We start from the raw sequence: 13,434 nt of genomic DNA on the forward strand, positions 1-13,434 counted from the left end.
AAGGGGACGACAGAGGATGAGATGGTTGGATGACATCACTGACTCAATGGACATGGGTTTGGGTGGGCTCCGGGAGTTGGTGATGGACAGGGAAGCCTGGCGTGTTGTGGTTCATGGGGTCGCAAAGAGTCGGACACGACTGAGTGACATTACAACATTAGGACATTAGTATTTAAACTTATCCCTAAGTAAGTTTAAAATGCTTATGTAATCTTATTCTAACAACAGTACAAACACTAGCCAAGAAATTTGAAATGTTTATAGATACCAAGCCCTTCAACATACTGAATTTTAATAAGGTATACCTGATGCTTTCAAATCTGATTTTTTTTTAGCTCAACATTTCTATATTCATTTCAACTTTAATAAAAATGTATTTATGGAAATGTTACCCTAATCCTGAATATAAGACAAGATATAGTTTTGGAAATGCTATTTAAAATCCATTACCGTAAGAATTTTGCTCATTAAAAAAAGGCTGGGAAGACGGGGTAGTAGTAGTAGTAAAAGGGGAAGATTACAATGGCGGAAACATAAAACTTCTCAGCGTGACATATACATTCACTACCCTGACTCCAGCAATGGTTTCCACAAGGCAAAGATAAACTATATGCTTTAAATATGTAGTTTATGCCAATTTATACCACAATAAAGTGGTTGTAAAAAAGAACTTACCACAGAGAAACAGTTTGAAGCAATTAAAAGCAGTAACTTCCCCTCCCAGGCCTCCATGTCCTGGGTTTGACAATTTCACACTAGATGTACAATTTAACTAGTTTCCACAATACTCACTGGTTCCCTTTCAAACAACATAGTCCAAACTCTACCAGCTGCCCATATTTCAAGAGCAAGTTTAAATCATGCTATGCTTTAAACATTCTATCAAAATAAAATACATCCATATGGCTCCATCTACTCAGTAGCCAAACTGGTTAATGCTATCATTAAATACACAGAATAACCATACCATTGTATCTTACCACAATGGAAACATTCAATATCACAATATGTGAATACACAATAAACAGTAACTGCTGAAAAATGAGACTTAAGGCAAAATTATCTGAAAGCAGAAAACGACAAAAAATTGAAAATTATAGAATCTTTTCAAAAAGCTATTTAGAAAACAATAAATTTCAAACATAAACCACATTTTTCAGATCCCTTCGAGCTTGTGTTAGCAAATACAACTTGCATCTGATAAATTTTATTAAGCCATAAACCAAACAGTGCAATCTAAGGGTTCCAAAAACATTAGATACTGACGAAGCTTTGTTTCAGTTTCACTGTGGCTAATGCTTCCGTTCACTTTAAGTGATTAGACTGATTTATGGCATATTATATAATAAAAGCCTATTATAAAAGACAAATTTTAAGATATATTTAATACTAATATCCACTTTAATCCATCCTCAGAAGTTCTGTGGGGGTGAAACTTGTGTTTTGTTTCAATTTCCCCATCACCAGCAGTCTCAATGTGGACCAAAAAATCTGGCTTCTGGTGAAAGCTGGGGATCCTGCATAGGATTTCTAAAATGGAAAACAGCAAAAACACTGCAGCTTTCTGAGAAAACATCTTGAGGATGTTAAACATTTTTGCTTTAAGATTATGCTCGTTACAATCAGAATATATTTAAACATGGAAACAGGATGGAAGAAGCTAAAAGCAAATGTGGGTAAACAAAATCAGAACAATCAAAAATACTAAAAAAAGAGAACAAAATTACTCTTACAGTGAGCAGTAAAGAGAAAATTCTATAATTAATGTGCAAATGAAAAATAGTGTTTGTTTTTTTTTAACCATTCATTCATTTAATAAACTTGTTAAGCAGTTGATAATAAAAGGACTATTTTAAGTAGTTTTCTTTTTCTAAACTCAAAAGTAATCACCATAAAGAAATAAATAAAGTATAACTTTGTTTTAAAAAGCGAATAAACCACAATGTGTTCAGAGACCAATATCTTGAACACTACAGAGAACGACAATATTCTGAAAATCCAGTTTATTTTCCATGTGGACAGATCCAGTCAATGTGATCAGTTTTCTGCATGTGTAATAATTTATCAAAATAAGTTTTCCCACAGACTCTTTTCCATCAACTCTGAAAATCCTGGTCTTACAACATACCCAAATAAAGCTCTTGAAAATCACCTCCTTAAATTTGGAAGAAAGTGTGGCAAGTCTTTCCTGTTATATTTACTGAACTACAAATGGCTAAAGAGCAATTTATGTTTTAAAACGTGACTAGCACAACAGTTGAGTTCAGGAAATTAACGTTTTAGTGCACTTTGCTCCAGTTTTAGCCAACATGCTACATTGTCCTTTTTTGGAGGGGGGGAAGGCTGAGGACAGCGCCACACAAAGTGGACTTGAGGATTTCCATTGTACGAAAAGATATGACTCTGCAAGCAGAACAGTGTAAGCTGCCTTTTTTCTTAAGACCTGGACATTTTAAGACAGAAGCTTTGCAAAACATTACACGATTTTTTTATTATTAAATGAGAAACTCTCATTTGTTACATCGTCACATTGCTAGTCAGAGAAATGCTGCAGTGATGAAGAAAGTCAATGTTGGATCAACCAAAGTCCTCATTTCTACAACATTCATTTACAAAGAAATAATGTTCAACACAGCCCAACACAACATTCTTGGTTTTCTTCATATTGAAGTCCCCCAAAAAATCATCTTCTAATGGGGTATTTTACTACATAAATTATAGTTCTTCATTTTTACAATTCACCCCAAACTGTATGAGAGATGTATCACACTAAAATTTCTAAAGCTGTCAGGAAACCCTTCACACGTCGTCGTCATCTGATGTGTCACTGCTGCTTGTCTCTGTGTCATCATTCTCAATAGTGGGTTTGAAAGTGCTGTTTTTCCAGGGTCCAAACTTGAAGTCACAGATCAGGCCATTTTTCAAAATGCCATTTTTCCTCAGACCATTCTTCTGTAACTAAAATATCAACAAAAATAAACTGAATAAATAAATTATCCTCCCAGAGTTACTACAACTAAGAATCCTCTAGTAATTAAATGTAACCAAGAACACAGTAAAGGTAAATAGAACTCCAAAGATTATGGTATCATTTCTGAAAAACTAGCTATATAGGTAATTATAGATCAAACCAATATAACAAAATATTTCCTAGGAATAAATCACTACTCTCGGGAGAGCTGCATTTACAGCATACCAAACCATTTATATATATACACATACATATTCTAATGTTTTGGGGGTGGGTGGGGGTGTGTGTGTGTGGGGGGGGGGGAGAGGGAGAGAGAGAGAGAGAGAGAGAGAGAGAGAGAGACACACTACTTATCAACCTGTAGCCATGTAGATAGATATCTATACACCCATATTCACACAGCATTATTTACAACAGCCAAAAGGTGGAAGCACCCCAAGTGTCCATCAATGGACGAATGGATAAACAAAATGTGGTACATACACATATAATGGATTATTGTGTCTCTGAAAAAAGATATTCTGATTGACCCATGCTACAACATGGATGAACCCTGAAGACATTCTGCTAAGTGAAATAAGCCAGTCACAAAAGGACAAATACTGCATGATTTCGCTTACATAAGGGGCTAAGGCAGTCAAATTCATAGAGACAGAAAGCAGAGTGGTTGTTTCCAAGGGTTGGGAGCAACAAGGAATAGTTATGGTTTAATAGGTACAGATGTTCAATTTTACAAAATGAAAAGAGCTCTGGAGGTGAGTGGTGGTAATGTCTGCATAACAATGTGAATGTAGCTAAATGCCACAGAACTGTATGCTTAAAAATGATCTAAATGGTAAATTTTATGCTATTTGCATTTTGGCACAAATTTTTTTTAGGATGATGAATCTACTAATATAACTAATTTCCTCAAAAATTTCATTCAAAGCATGTGAAAAGTGTTTGGAAGATTATTAACATTAATAATACTTAAAAATCACTTCTGTATGACCAGAACTATTTTCAAAAAGTACAATGGATTTGAAAAAAAATTTGAAAAACTCCCTGAGATTTCCCTCAACTCTACCATACATCTTCTAAGAAACACTCCCTGGTGGCTCAGTGGTACAGAATTCACCTGGCAATATAGCAGATCAGGTTTGATCCCTGGGTTGGGAAGATGACCTGGAGAAGGAAATGGGAACCCACTCCTATATTATTGCCTGGGAAATCCCATGGACAGAGGAGCCAGAACGGCTATAGTTCACTGGGTCAAGAGTCGGACATGACTTAGCAACTAAACAACAACTCTTTCAAAAAAGCAACTATGCAGACATTAAAATATATGTAAGATGTTATAGGACATCAAAATTCCTGTGCCAAGAAAAGGATAAAAGTGAAATTACATTTGAGAAAGCTACTGTTGTTTTCTACTTATCATCAAGTCATTTTTTAAATGCCTGGAAAATGATAAATCAGACACATTCTTTACACTAATTTCTAAGTACTGCAAATCCATGGATTTAAAGAAATCGGCCTTGAAGACCTACTTAAAACAAAGGCAAATCTGACCTATAATGTGATGCTCAACAAATCCCTAAATAAAACTATCTTACCCCTTAAAAATGCTTAGTTATATGTTGTTCTGATTAAGGAAGGGCTATTTTTAAAGTGAGCTTACATGATTCAGTTCTTCTTACCTGTTCACTAATAACTTGGAATTCTCTCATTTCATCCTCAGTTAAGGGTGCACATGTTTCATCATTTTCACTGTCTTCTTGCCAACCCATCTCCTTTAACAATCTGGAAAGGGATGGAAATGAATAAATTTAATTTAGAATTTCACCCAAATTAAGTCCTTTTATATTACGCGCAAGAAAACATGATCCATTATACAAAGTCCACACAAAAGATGTTAAGGTTTATGCTTTAACTATCTTTCTGAAAATGAATAGGTAAGATTATGCCCAATAAACTGTTTTAAATAATAAGATCAGAATGAAATGCCTAATTACTTTATCTTAGGTGTAAGAGGTTCTTTAAGGCTGGAAACCTGCAAAAGGTTCTTTAGGCTAAAAAGTGAAGAAAATTTGCTAAATTCTTATACTAAAAGTAGAAGCAATACACCTCCCCGTTTTCTTTAGGGCCACTACAGTTCATCATGTTCTTAGCTATTCATTAGGTTTTCTACTTCTGGTTTTTTTTTTTTTAATAATTACATCCCTTAAGCACTTGTTACTCCTTTTTATACCTAACTCATTTTTCAAACTGAACCTGTCACAAATTGACACTCTGTAGATCTTTACATACTGTCAAACAAGCTCATAAAAAATCAGTGCTCAGAGACTTGTAATATACCCATAATTTCACCTAAAGCCTTTGACTATGTGAAGCATCACAAACTGTAGAAAACTCTTAAAAGAGATGGGAATACCAGACCATCTTACCTGTTTCTTGAGAAACCTGTATGCAGGTCAAGAAGCAACAGTTAGAACCTTTTTATGGAACAACTGACTGGTTCAGGATTAGGAAAGGAGTACAACAAGGCTGTTTATCGTCATCCTGTTTATTTAACTTATACACAGAGAACATCATGCGAAATGGCAGGCTGGACGAGTTACAAGCTAGAATCAAGACTGCCAGGAGAAACAGCAACAACCTCAGATATGCGAATGATACCAGTCTAATGGCAGATATGCGAATGATACCAGTCTAATGGCAGAAAGCAAAGAAGAACTAAAGAACCTCTTGATGAGGGTAAAGGAGAGTGAAAAAGCAGGCTTAAAACTCAGTATTACAAGAATTAAGATCGTGGCATCTGGTCCCATCACTTCATGGTAAATAGAAGGGGAAAAGGTGGAAGCAATAACAGATTTCCTCTTCTTGGGCTATAAGATAACTGTGGATGGTGACTGCAGCCATAAAATTAAAAGACAATAGCTTCTTGGCAGGAAAGCTATGACAAACCTAGATAGTACAGTAAAAAGCAAAGACATCACTTTGCTGATAAGGTCCATATAGTCAAGATTATGGTCTTTCCGGTAGTCATGCATGGATTTGAGAGCTGGACCATAAAGGCAGAGTGGCAAAGAATCGATGCCTTCAAATTGTGGTGCTAGATAAAGTTCTTGAGAGTCCCTTGGACAACAAGGAGATCAAGCCAGTCAATCTTAAAGGAAATCAACCCTGAATACTCATTGGAAGGACTACTGCTAAAGTTCTAATACTTTGGCTACCTGATGCGAACAGCCAACTCGTTAGAAAAGACCCTGCCTGATGCTGGGAAAGAGTGAAAGCAGGAGTAGGGGGCACCAGACGATGAGATGGTTGGATGGCATCATTGACTCAATGGACCTGAGTTTGAGCAAACTCCAGGAGACAGTGAAGGACAAGGAAGCCTAGAGTGCTGCAGTCCATGGGGTTGCGAACTCGGACATGACTTGGCAACTGAACACCACACTATACCCACATTTTACAGATCAAGAACCATGATCATGTAAGTAAAAAACTTTGCCTACTTGATAGCAAAGCAGCAGAATTCTGGTTTTCTGCCTCCCAAGTTAATATACACTGCACCAAACTCTGTGGCCTCTGGACTAAACCCACAATTAGGAACAGATCATAACAGTGATCTGCACTGTCCCTTTTCATTAGCATTTCTTCTCCTTCTCTTTCAAACTATTATCAAATCACTCTAATACCACTTTCACAATTACCATCCTCTGCCAAATATTTTCAACAGCTTCCCAATTCCTAAAAGAGCAAACTCCGTAGCACACAATGACCACAAATTCAAATTCCTTACACTAGAAAAAGCACAGCACTAGAAGTGGAAGACCTGGGTCACAAATCCTACTCTATCAAAAACTAGATATAAGACAGAGCTCCTTCTTCATCTAAAGCATTCAAAGAGTTTGACTAGATCTCTAAGACCCTGTCTTTGCAATGTATCTCTAACTTCATTTAGGACTCCACACTCTTGTCAAGTTATGCTATACATCACCCCTAAAACAAACCATGCATGTATTCTATTCTAAACATCCTTTCATACCCCCATTTAAAAATGACTACCCAGTACCCTTGCCTGTATTGTCTCAGCCTTTAAGATTTAATTTAGGTCCCAATTAAAACTTTCTAACTGGTACTCAAGCCATAATGCTATCTAACCCCAAATTCCTTTGAAATTTTCTGGCACTGATTTCTATTAATTCATTTGGTGCTTAGACAAGGTAACAATTACCTCTCTGATGTTGAAACTATCCTCAATATTTTGATGGTATACTGAAACTTGGTAATAACTAGTAATATATATGCCAAATTATTTCATTTTAAATTTTAATTTACACATTTGAACAAAAAAAGTCATCCATGAGAACTGTATCACTGATACCTAACTTTTTAAATCAAGCAACATGAGTACTTAAATATGTATGTAACTTAAGAATACAGGGAGGTCCCTAGTGGTCTAGTGGTTAGGACTAACGCTTTCACTATTGTGGGCTGGGTTCAATCCCAGGTCCGAAAACATATCCCACAGCCCTCCCCTCCGCTCCCCGCCCAAGAGATGTACAGAAAATCTGAAGCCATGGAAAATAAATAGCACTCAATTTTCAGAGAAACACATTACAATATGGATGAACCTTGAAAGTATTACTGAAAGTAGACTGGTGGTTACTCAGGAAAGAGAGTAACAATGAGGAGTAACTGTAAATGAGCATGGGGTTTCTTTATGGAGTGAAAGAAATGTTCTGAAATTAGACTGAGGTGACAGCTACACAACTTCAAATATACCCAAAATTAATGAACTGAGTAAAAAAATTAAGAGTGCATATAAATTATATTTCAATGAAGTTGTTAAAAAAAAAAATCAATTTTCCATGTAAAATCAAAATTTTGGGTAGAGAAAAAAGTAAAAACACCGACCTGTGTTCCGCTTCAAGTGAACTAGAAAGAACATCAGTCTGCGGGAAGGTTGAAGACCGAATGATCTGTTGGGAAATTACTGAGGCATTGCCATTCTCTTGTGGAATTTCATTTTCATCGAAGTTTCGGTTTATATCCCTTTCTTGGTGAGTACTATTGCTGTTATGCAAATTAAATGAGTCGTCATCCTGATTTTTGAAGAGTTAAAAAAAAAATTAGAGAATAGTTATTAAAAAAAGGAAACTTTAATAGATCCTGGTGAGATTTTCATGGATAAAACGTAACTGTAATGTTTATATAATCATGTAGAAAACAGTTTCATAAGATGTAAAAATAAGTTGTGAAGGCAACTTACTAACTTCAAGTATTCACATCTATTTAACCAAAAATTAAAAGGACAAAGGCAGGCAAGATGGGGAAAACCAAAAATACAAATATGAACAGGAATCTTTTAAATTTCATTTTTGCACATCAACTAGAGTAAGAAAAATCTATTCAGAAAGGAATTCATTATTTATGCAAATAGCTAACTGGGCCTTGCTTTCAGAAATATGAAAATATTCAAAGATCCTAAATAATATATGTCCAACTATTCCAATGACATGCTAATGTCAAGCCCAAGAATTACACTACACGTTCAATTACCTTTTCTGAGCCCACATGGCTTTCATCTTCATGTTCCTCTTCCACTCTGTCCCTTTTCAATGCTTTCAAAAACTCACTCTTTTTATCTGTGCGCATTCGTGTCAGTTTGGTTAGACGAGGCTGCTGATTAAGTTTGTCAACAGGTGAAGAAGAATTTGAGCGATTACACTGAGAAAAAAAATTTAGAATGTTGATAAATACATAGAGAACTAATATCAACATAAAGTTCACAACTATAATGACTTTCTATTTCACTGTCTTCACAATATACAAAATTGATTTTAAATTCTATTTTCTACTATCCTTGTTATTTTTAATCTATCTCACTGAATGACTAAATATAAAATCTTTCTTATCTGAGAAACAAAGTCTGATAATACTAAGACCAGAGTCCCTTGGACTGCAAGGAGATCCAACCAGTCCATTCTGAAGGAGATCAGCCCTGGGATTTCTTTGGAAGCGATGATGCTAAAGCTGAAACTCCAGTACTTTGGCCACCTCATGCGAAAGTTGACTCATTGGAAAAGACTCTGATGCTGGGAGGGATTGGGGGCAGGAGGAGAAGGGGACAACAGAGGATGAGATGGCTGGATGGCATCACTGACTCGATGGACGTGAGTCTGGGTGAACTCCAGGAGTTGGTGATGGACAGGGAGGCCTGGCGTGCTGCGGTTCATGGGGTCGCAAAGAGTCGGACACGACTGAGCGACTGATCTGATCTGATCTGATGATTCTAAATTAGGAGTTTTAAATACTATTTTATAAAATGGATCCTGAAATTGTTTAAATATTTTTACATATATTTTTTAAAAAGCAGTTTTTAAAACTGTGCTCCATAGAGTTCGAAGGTTCTAATAATAGTTTCCAAAACAAACTAGTATAATTATTTATGCACAGGTACACTAAGGGTTTATCATATAGAATTTCACAAGGGAAGTTTTGTGGAAGAAAGAGGAGCGTGGTAAAGGAACTTGTATTGGAGTCCTTTTATTTTTCATATATTGAGAGTGGAATACAGAAGGAAAGAGAATGTTGGAATTCTGTGTCACAGGAATTTTAAGCCTTGGGAATAAATCAAAATGCTTAACTTAGCGATAACATCTGCAGACTATAATGAATTGAAGCCACAATTAACCAGCTGGTAACACGGGTCCTTCTAGCACAGCTCTAAAATTCTATGACTGAGAACTAGTCAATGACGGGTTATAATATTCCAATATAGTACCCAGAACAATCTCAGTTATTACAATATAGTCACAAGTGTCTTTTGTCCCTGAACTGGTCAGTGAAGTCCCTCATCTAGAAGCTTCAGAAAGCTGGCCAAATGAGAAAGAAATGTGTAAGCTATTAAGTATTCAAAGTCAGTAAAAATGCATCTTTCTCTCTTCTTCCTCCTCTCTGTCCTGAGTGTTAATACTAATAAAATGTCCATCATCCCCAAAAGAAGAGTATATAAATCCTGATTTTTTAGTCAAGGTTTAATCCTACATCATAGCATAACTTTATGACAAAAGTAAAAACATCTGTTTTCATAATTCTTTTCTTAAAAATTACTCTTTCTGGGGCTTCCCTGGTGGCTCAGTGGTAAAGAACCCGCCTGCCAAGCAGGAGACGTGGGTTCGATCTCTGGGTTGGTAAGATCCCCTGGAAAAGGAAATGGCAAACCACTCCAATATCCTTGCCTGGGAAATCCCATGGACAGAGGAGTCTGGTGGGCTACATCTATGGGGTCATGAAGAGCTGGACACCGACTTAGCAGGAGACACAGGTTCCACCCCTATACAGAAGATTCCACATGCCGAGGAGCAACTAAACATGTGCACCACAACTACTGAGCCTGTGTTCAAGAGCCCAGGAGTTCCAACTACTGAGCCCACATGCTGCAAACACTGATGCCTAAGCACCCTAGAGCATGTGCTCCACAAGGGAAACCCAGGCAATGCAACTAGAGAGTCGCCCCCACTTGCCAAAACTCAAGAAAAGCCTGTACAGCAGTAAGACCCAGCAGAACCAAAAATAAATAACTTTTTAAAAAACTCCTTCTGGTTAATGGGTTACACATGTTTATTTTACCATAGAATTTTCTACAGTTTAGGTTATTTGGACATTGTGTTAGAAATTTTTAAAATTGTCCCTCCTTAAATTGCAAAATTAGTTAGCAAACAGAGAGAAGTATCTGAATTCTAGAAGAACTAAAGTCTCTTACTTTAATGAATTTGTTCAGTGAATCTATGCCTTTTGTTCACTGTTAATTAAATTATCATGATTCAGATACATTTGGCTCCTTAGGAGTACTTTTATTAAATGCCATACCTCTTTCACTGAAGTTGTTGACGGACTAAAATTCTTGGCAGTTGATTTAAAAGCATTAAAGTTGCCAACACCGTATGTAGACTCATGAGGGAAAGAAGTCCCAACTTTATTTTCTTTAGTTTGGCTTTTCCATTGTGTAGGCTAAAGAAAAAACACACAAACATTAATTAATGTGTATCTAAACAGATTACATAGAGGAAAGAGAGAACAAAGTGAATACTATAAAATAAAGATGACTAAATATGACTTAAAAAAACAATTATTTTGTATTGTATCTTAATCATTTCTACATGGTTCTCTTTTTTTCAACAAATAAAATCAAAATCTGGTATTCAGATAAAACATTTAACTACCTTGCTTTTTTTCCAACTTTTATAAACCTTAAGTTAGGTTTCCTTTGCCTAATACCAAGAAAACATAAGTGAGAGTTTCAAAAGCCTAAAACTGAAGATGAAGGACAGCATTTTATACCATTAATAAACAAATATATCACAGACGCATCTGGCAAACACGTATTTACAGATTTCATTTACTACTGACTACTAAAACAAGAAAACATACACAAACAAACACACAAACCACTTAAAAGATAATTAAGGATACACAATGGCCCAACACTTTCCACTTAGAAATCAGCAGCCCATCAATACCCTCCCCACTTTGATGTGAATTTTTCAACTTTTGGCCAAAGTAACTCAGTTGATATCAACTTGTAACTTGCATGTTAAACAATTTAGAACTTACTTTTGTAGGTGGAGCAGCAGGTTTAGGAACTAAGCCTTTATAAACACTTGGACCAGTCCCATTCTTAACTGGCTGTGACTGAAGATTTCCTACTACTGGGAATCCAGATAGTTGTAAGTCTTTTGTATTACCTTTCTTAATGACCAGCATCCTTTGAGTTCTAGATTTAGGATTCGGGGGATATTCTGTATAAATAAAGCACGAGCAACAGTTATACAGTTTAGATTTTAGCATAAAATTAAATCACCAAAGAAAAGCATATTCCAAACTTTACTATATTTAAAAATAACAGCTGCTTCTTGGATAAAATGACTAAGCTATGTAAGTATGAATTATATTCTTGCTTGAGAAATAAAGCTTCAACAATCATCAGACCACAGCAAGGAACTGAGCAATGTCAAGTAACATTCAGAGATGAATTCAGTTAGACAGTGGCCTAGAATGCTATGACCAAGCCAAAATTAACTACATTCGAGTATATTTTTCTATTATAAATTTCATCCTAACAGCTCTTAAGACTTGAAATACAAGATACATTTTCCTCTTTTCCATTTTGAAACGAGTTTTCCTAATTCTTTTTATTTCATTCATAAAATTACTACCAATAAGAAACGATCTACAGTCCCTCTATTTCTAAATTCCTGCTTAATTTATGACTAATGAAAAAGGGAACTATGTTTTCACAATACCAGTTCATTCAAATATTTACTAGCCATCCAAACTAAACTGAAGGCATTGTGCAAGCTGTAGGGGATCCAACTCAATCTTTGCTTCTGAAGATTATACTAGAAAGTTTTTCTCAAGACAACTAAATTTGCTAAAATATGAAATATAACTTTTAGAGTTTAATCAGTTAATGTGTAACCAAACAGTTAATGTGTAATTGAACAGCTGTTACAATGAGCACGTTCCCAACAATGGCAGTGACATGTCTTTCTTCCTATAGAAATACTCTGAAAGCCATCAGTTTCACCACTGAAGAGTTTTGAAGAAAAGAATTAACTGGAAACAAAACTGCAGAAAATGTAAATTAAAATTAGTTTAAGATATGATCCTATGAAACAGTGAGTAGTACATATGTATGTAATGATGGCCTGCATCAAACAAACTTTCTACTGATTTATCTCAGAAACTAAACAAGGACTACTAGGAATACAGAGGCATTCTCAAAGTCCCTCTGAAACTTAACTCTTCAAACTATAGAGCTGATAAAGTAGTTCATTTATTGTAATGCTAAAAAAATAAAAGAACAAGAACCTGAGAATTCCCTGGTGGTCCAGTGGTTAGGACTTAGTGCATTCACTGCACAAGCCCTGTGGTGTAGCAAAAACAAGCAAACAAATGAAAAAACACACCACCCAGGAACCTAAAGCAACTAAGAAAAGATTCATCTTTCTGAAAGTTAAAACACTGAAAGTTTACCTACTAGGGCAAACATTCCAACTTCTCAGCTACCTACAAAGGCTCAAGATATGAAGGCTAAGAAAAATATTTTCAGGCACACAAGGACACTAATTACATCACCAATATATAGTTTTTCTGAAAAACTAATTGAAGTCAAATTGACATTGAAGTCAAAACAAAATGAAGAATAATGATCTTACACAGAGATCCAATGAAGAACATTAGAAATAGTGCTAAACAATTTTAAGTTTTACAATTATTTCTGGTAAACAGAAGGTGACACCATAAATAAAATAATAAAAAGACTCCTGAAATTACCAATTCTTTAAATTAGAATATAAGAGAAAATCTTAACAGTCTAGTACTCAAAATCTAAGTTAACAAACCTCAGGAATCTGAGGGATGACTGACTGACACTGGGAAATGCAAAAAATCTAAGAGTCTCTAAGGTCTGA

The 13,434-nt window shown here is 35.5% G+C and overlaps 1 protein-coding gene across 9 annotated transcripts in view; it reads right to left on the reverse strand.

The window, feature by feature from the left end:
* Positions 1 to 1,988: 1,988 nt before the first annotated feature.
* GPBP1 (GC-rich promoter binding protein 1) overlaps positions 1,989 to 13,434 on the reverse strand; it is a 65,756-nt gene continuing 54,310 nt past the window's right edge. For all 9 annotated transcript variants that reach the window (XM_055555031.1, XM_055555035.1, XM_055555033.1 and 6 more), the window contains 6 exons: positions 11,576 to 11,760; positions 10,832 to 10,972; positions 8,519 to 8,686; positions 7,874 to 8,061; positions 4,651 to 4,753; positions 1,989 to 2,958 (listed from right to left, as the gene is read on the reverse strand). In XM_055555031.1, coding sequence (XP_055411006.1) covers positions 2,800 to 2,958; positions 4,651 to 4,753; positions 7,874 to 8,061; positions 8,519 to 8,686; positions 10,832 to 10,972; positions 11,576 to 11,760 — 944 coding nt within the window. In that variant the 3' untranslated portion in view covers positions 1,989 to 2,799. The remainder of the gene's footprint in view (positions 2,959 to 4,650; positions 4,754 to 7,873; positions 8,062 to 8,518; positions 8,687 to 10,831; positions 10,973 to 11,575; positions 11,761 to 13,434) is intronic.

This window comes from Bubalus kerabau, chromosome 18, assembly GCF_029407905.1.
Source record: "Bubalus kerabau isolate K-KA32 ecotype Philippines breed swamp buffalo chromosome 18, PCC_UOA_SB_1v2, whole genome shotgun sequence".
Taxonomy (NCBI): Eukaryota; Metazoa; Chordata; class Mammalia; order Artiodactyla; family Bovidae; genus Bubalus; species Bubalus kerabau.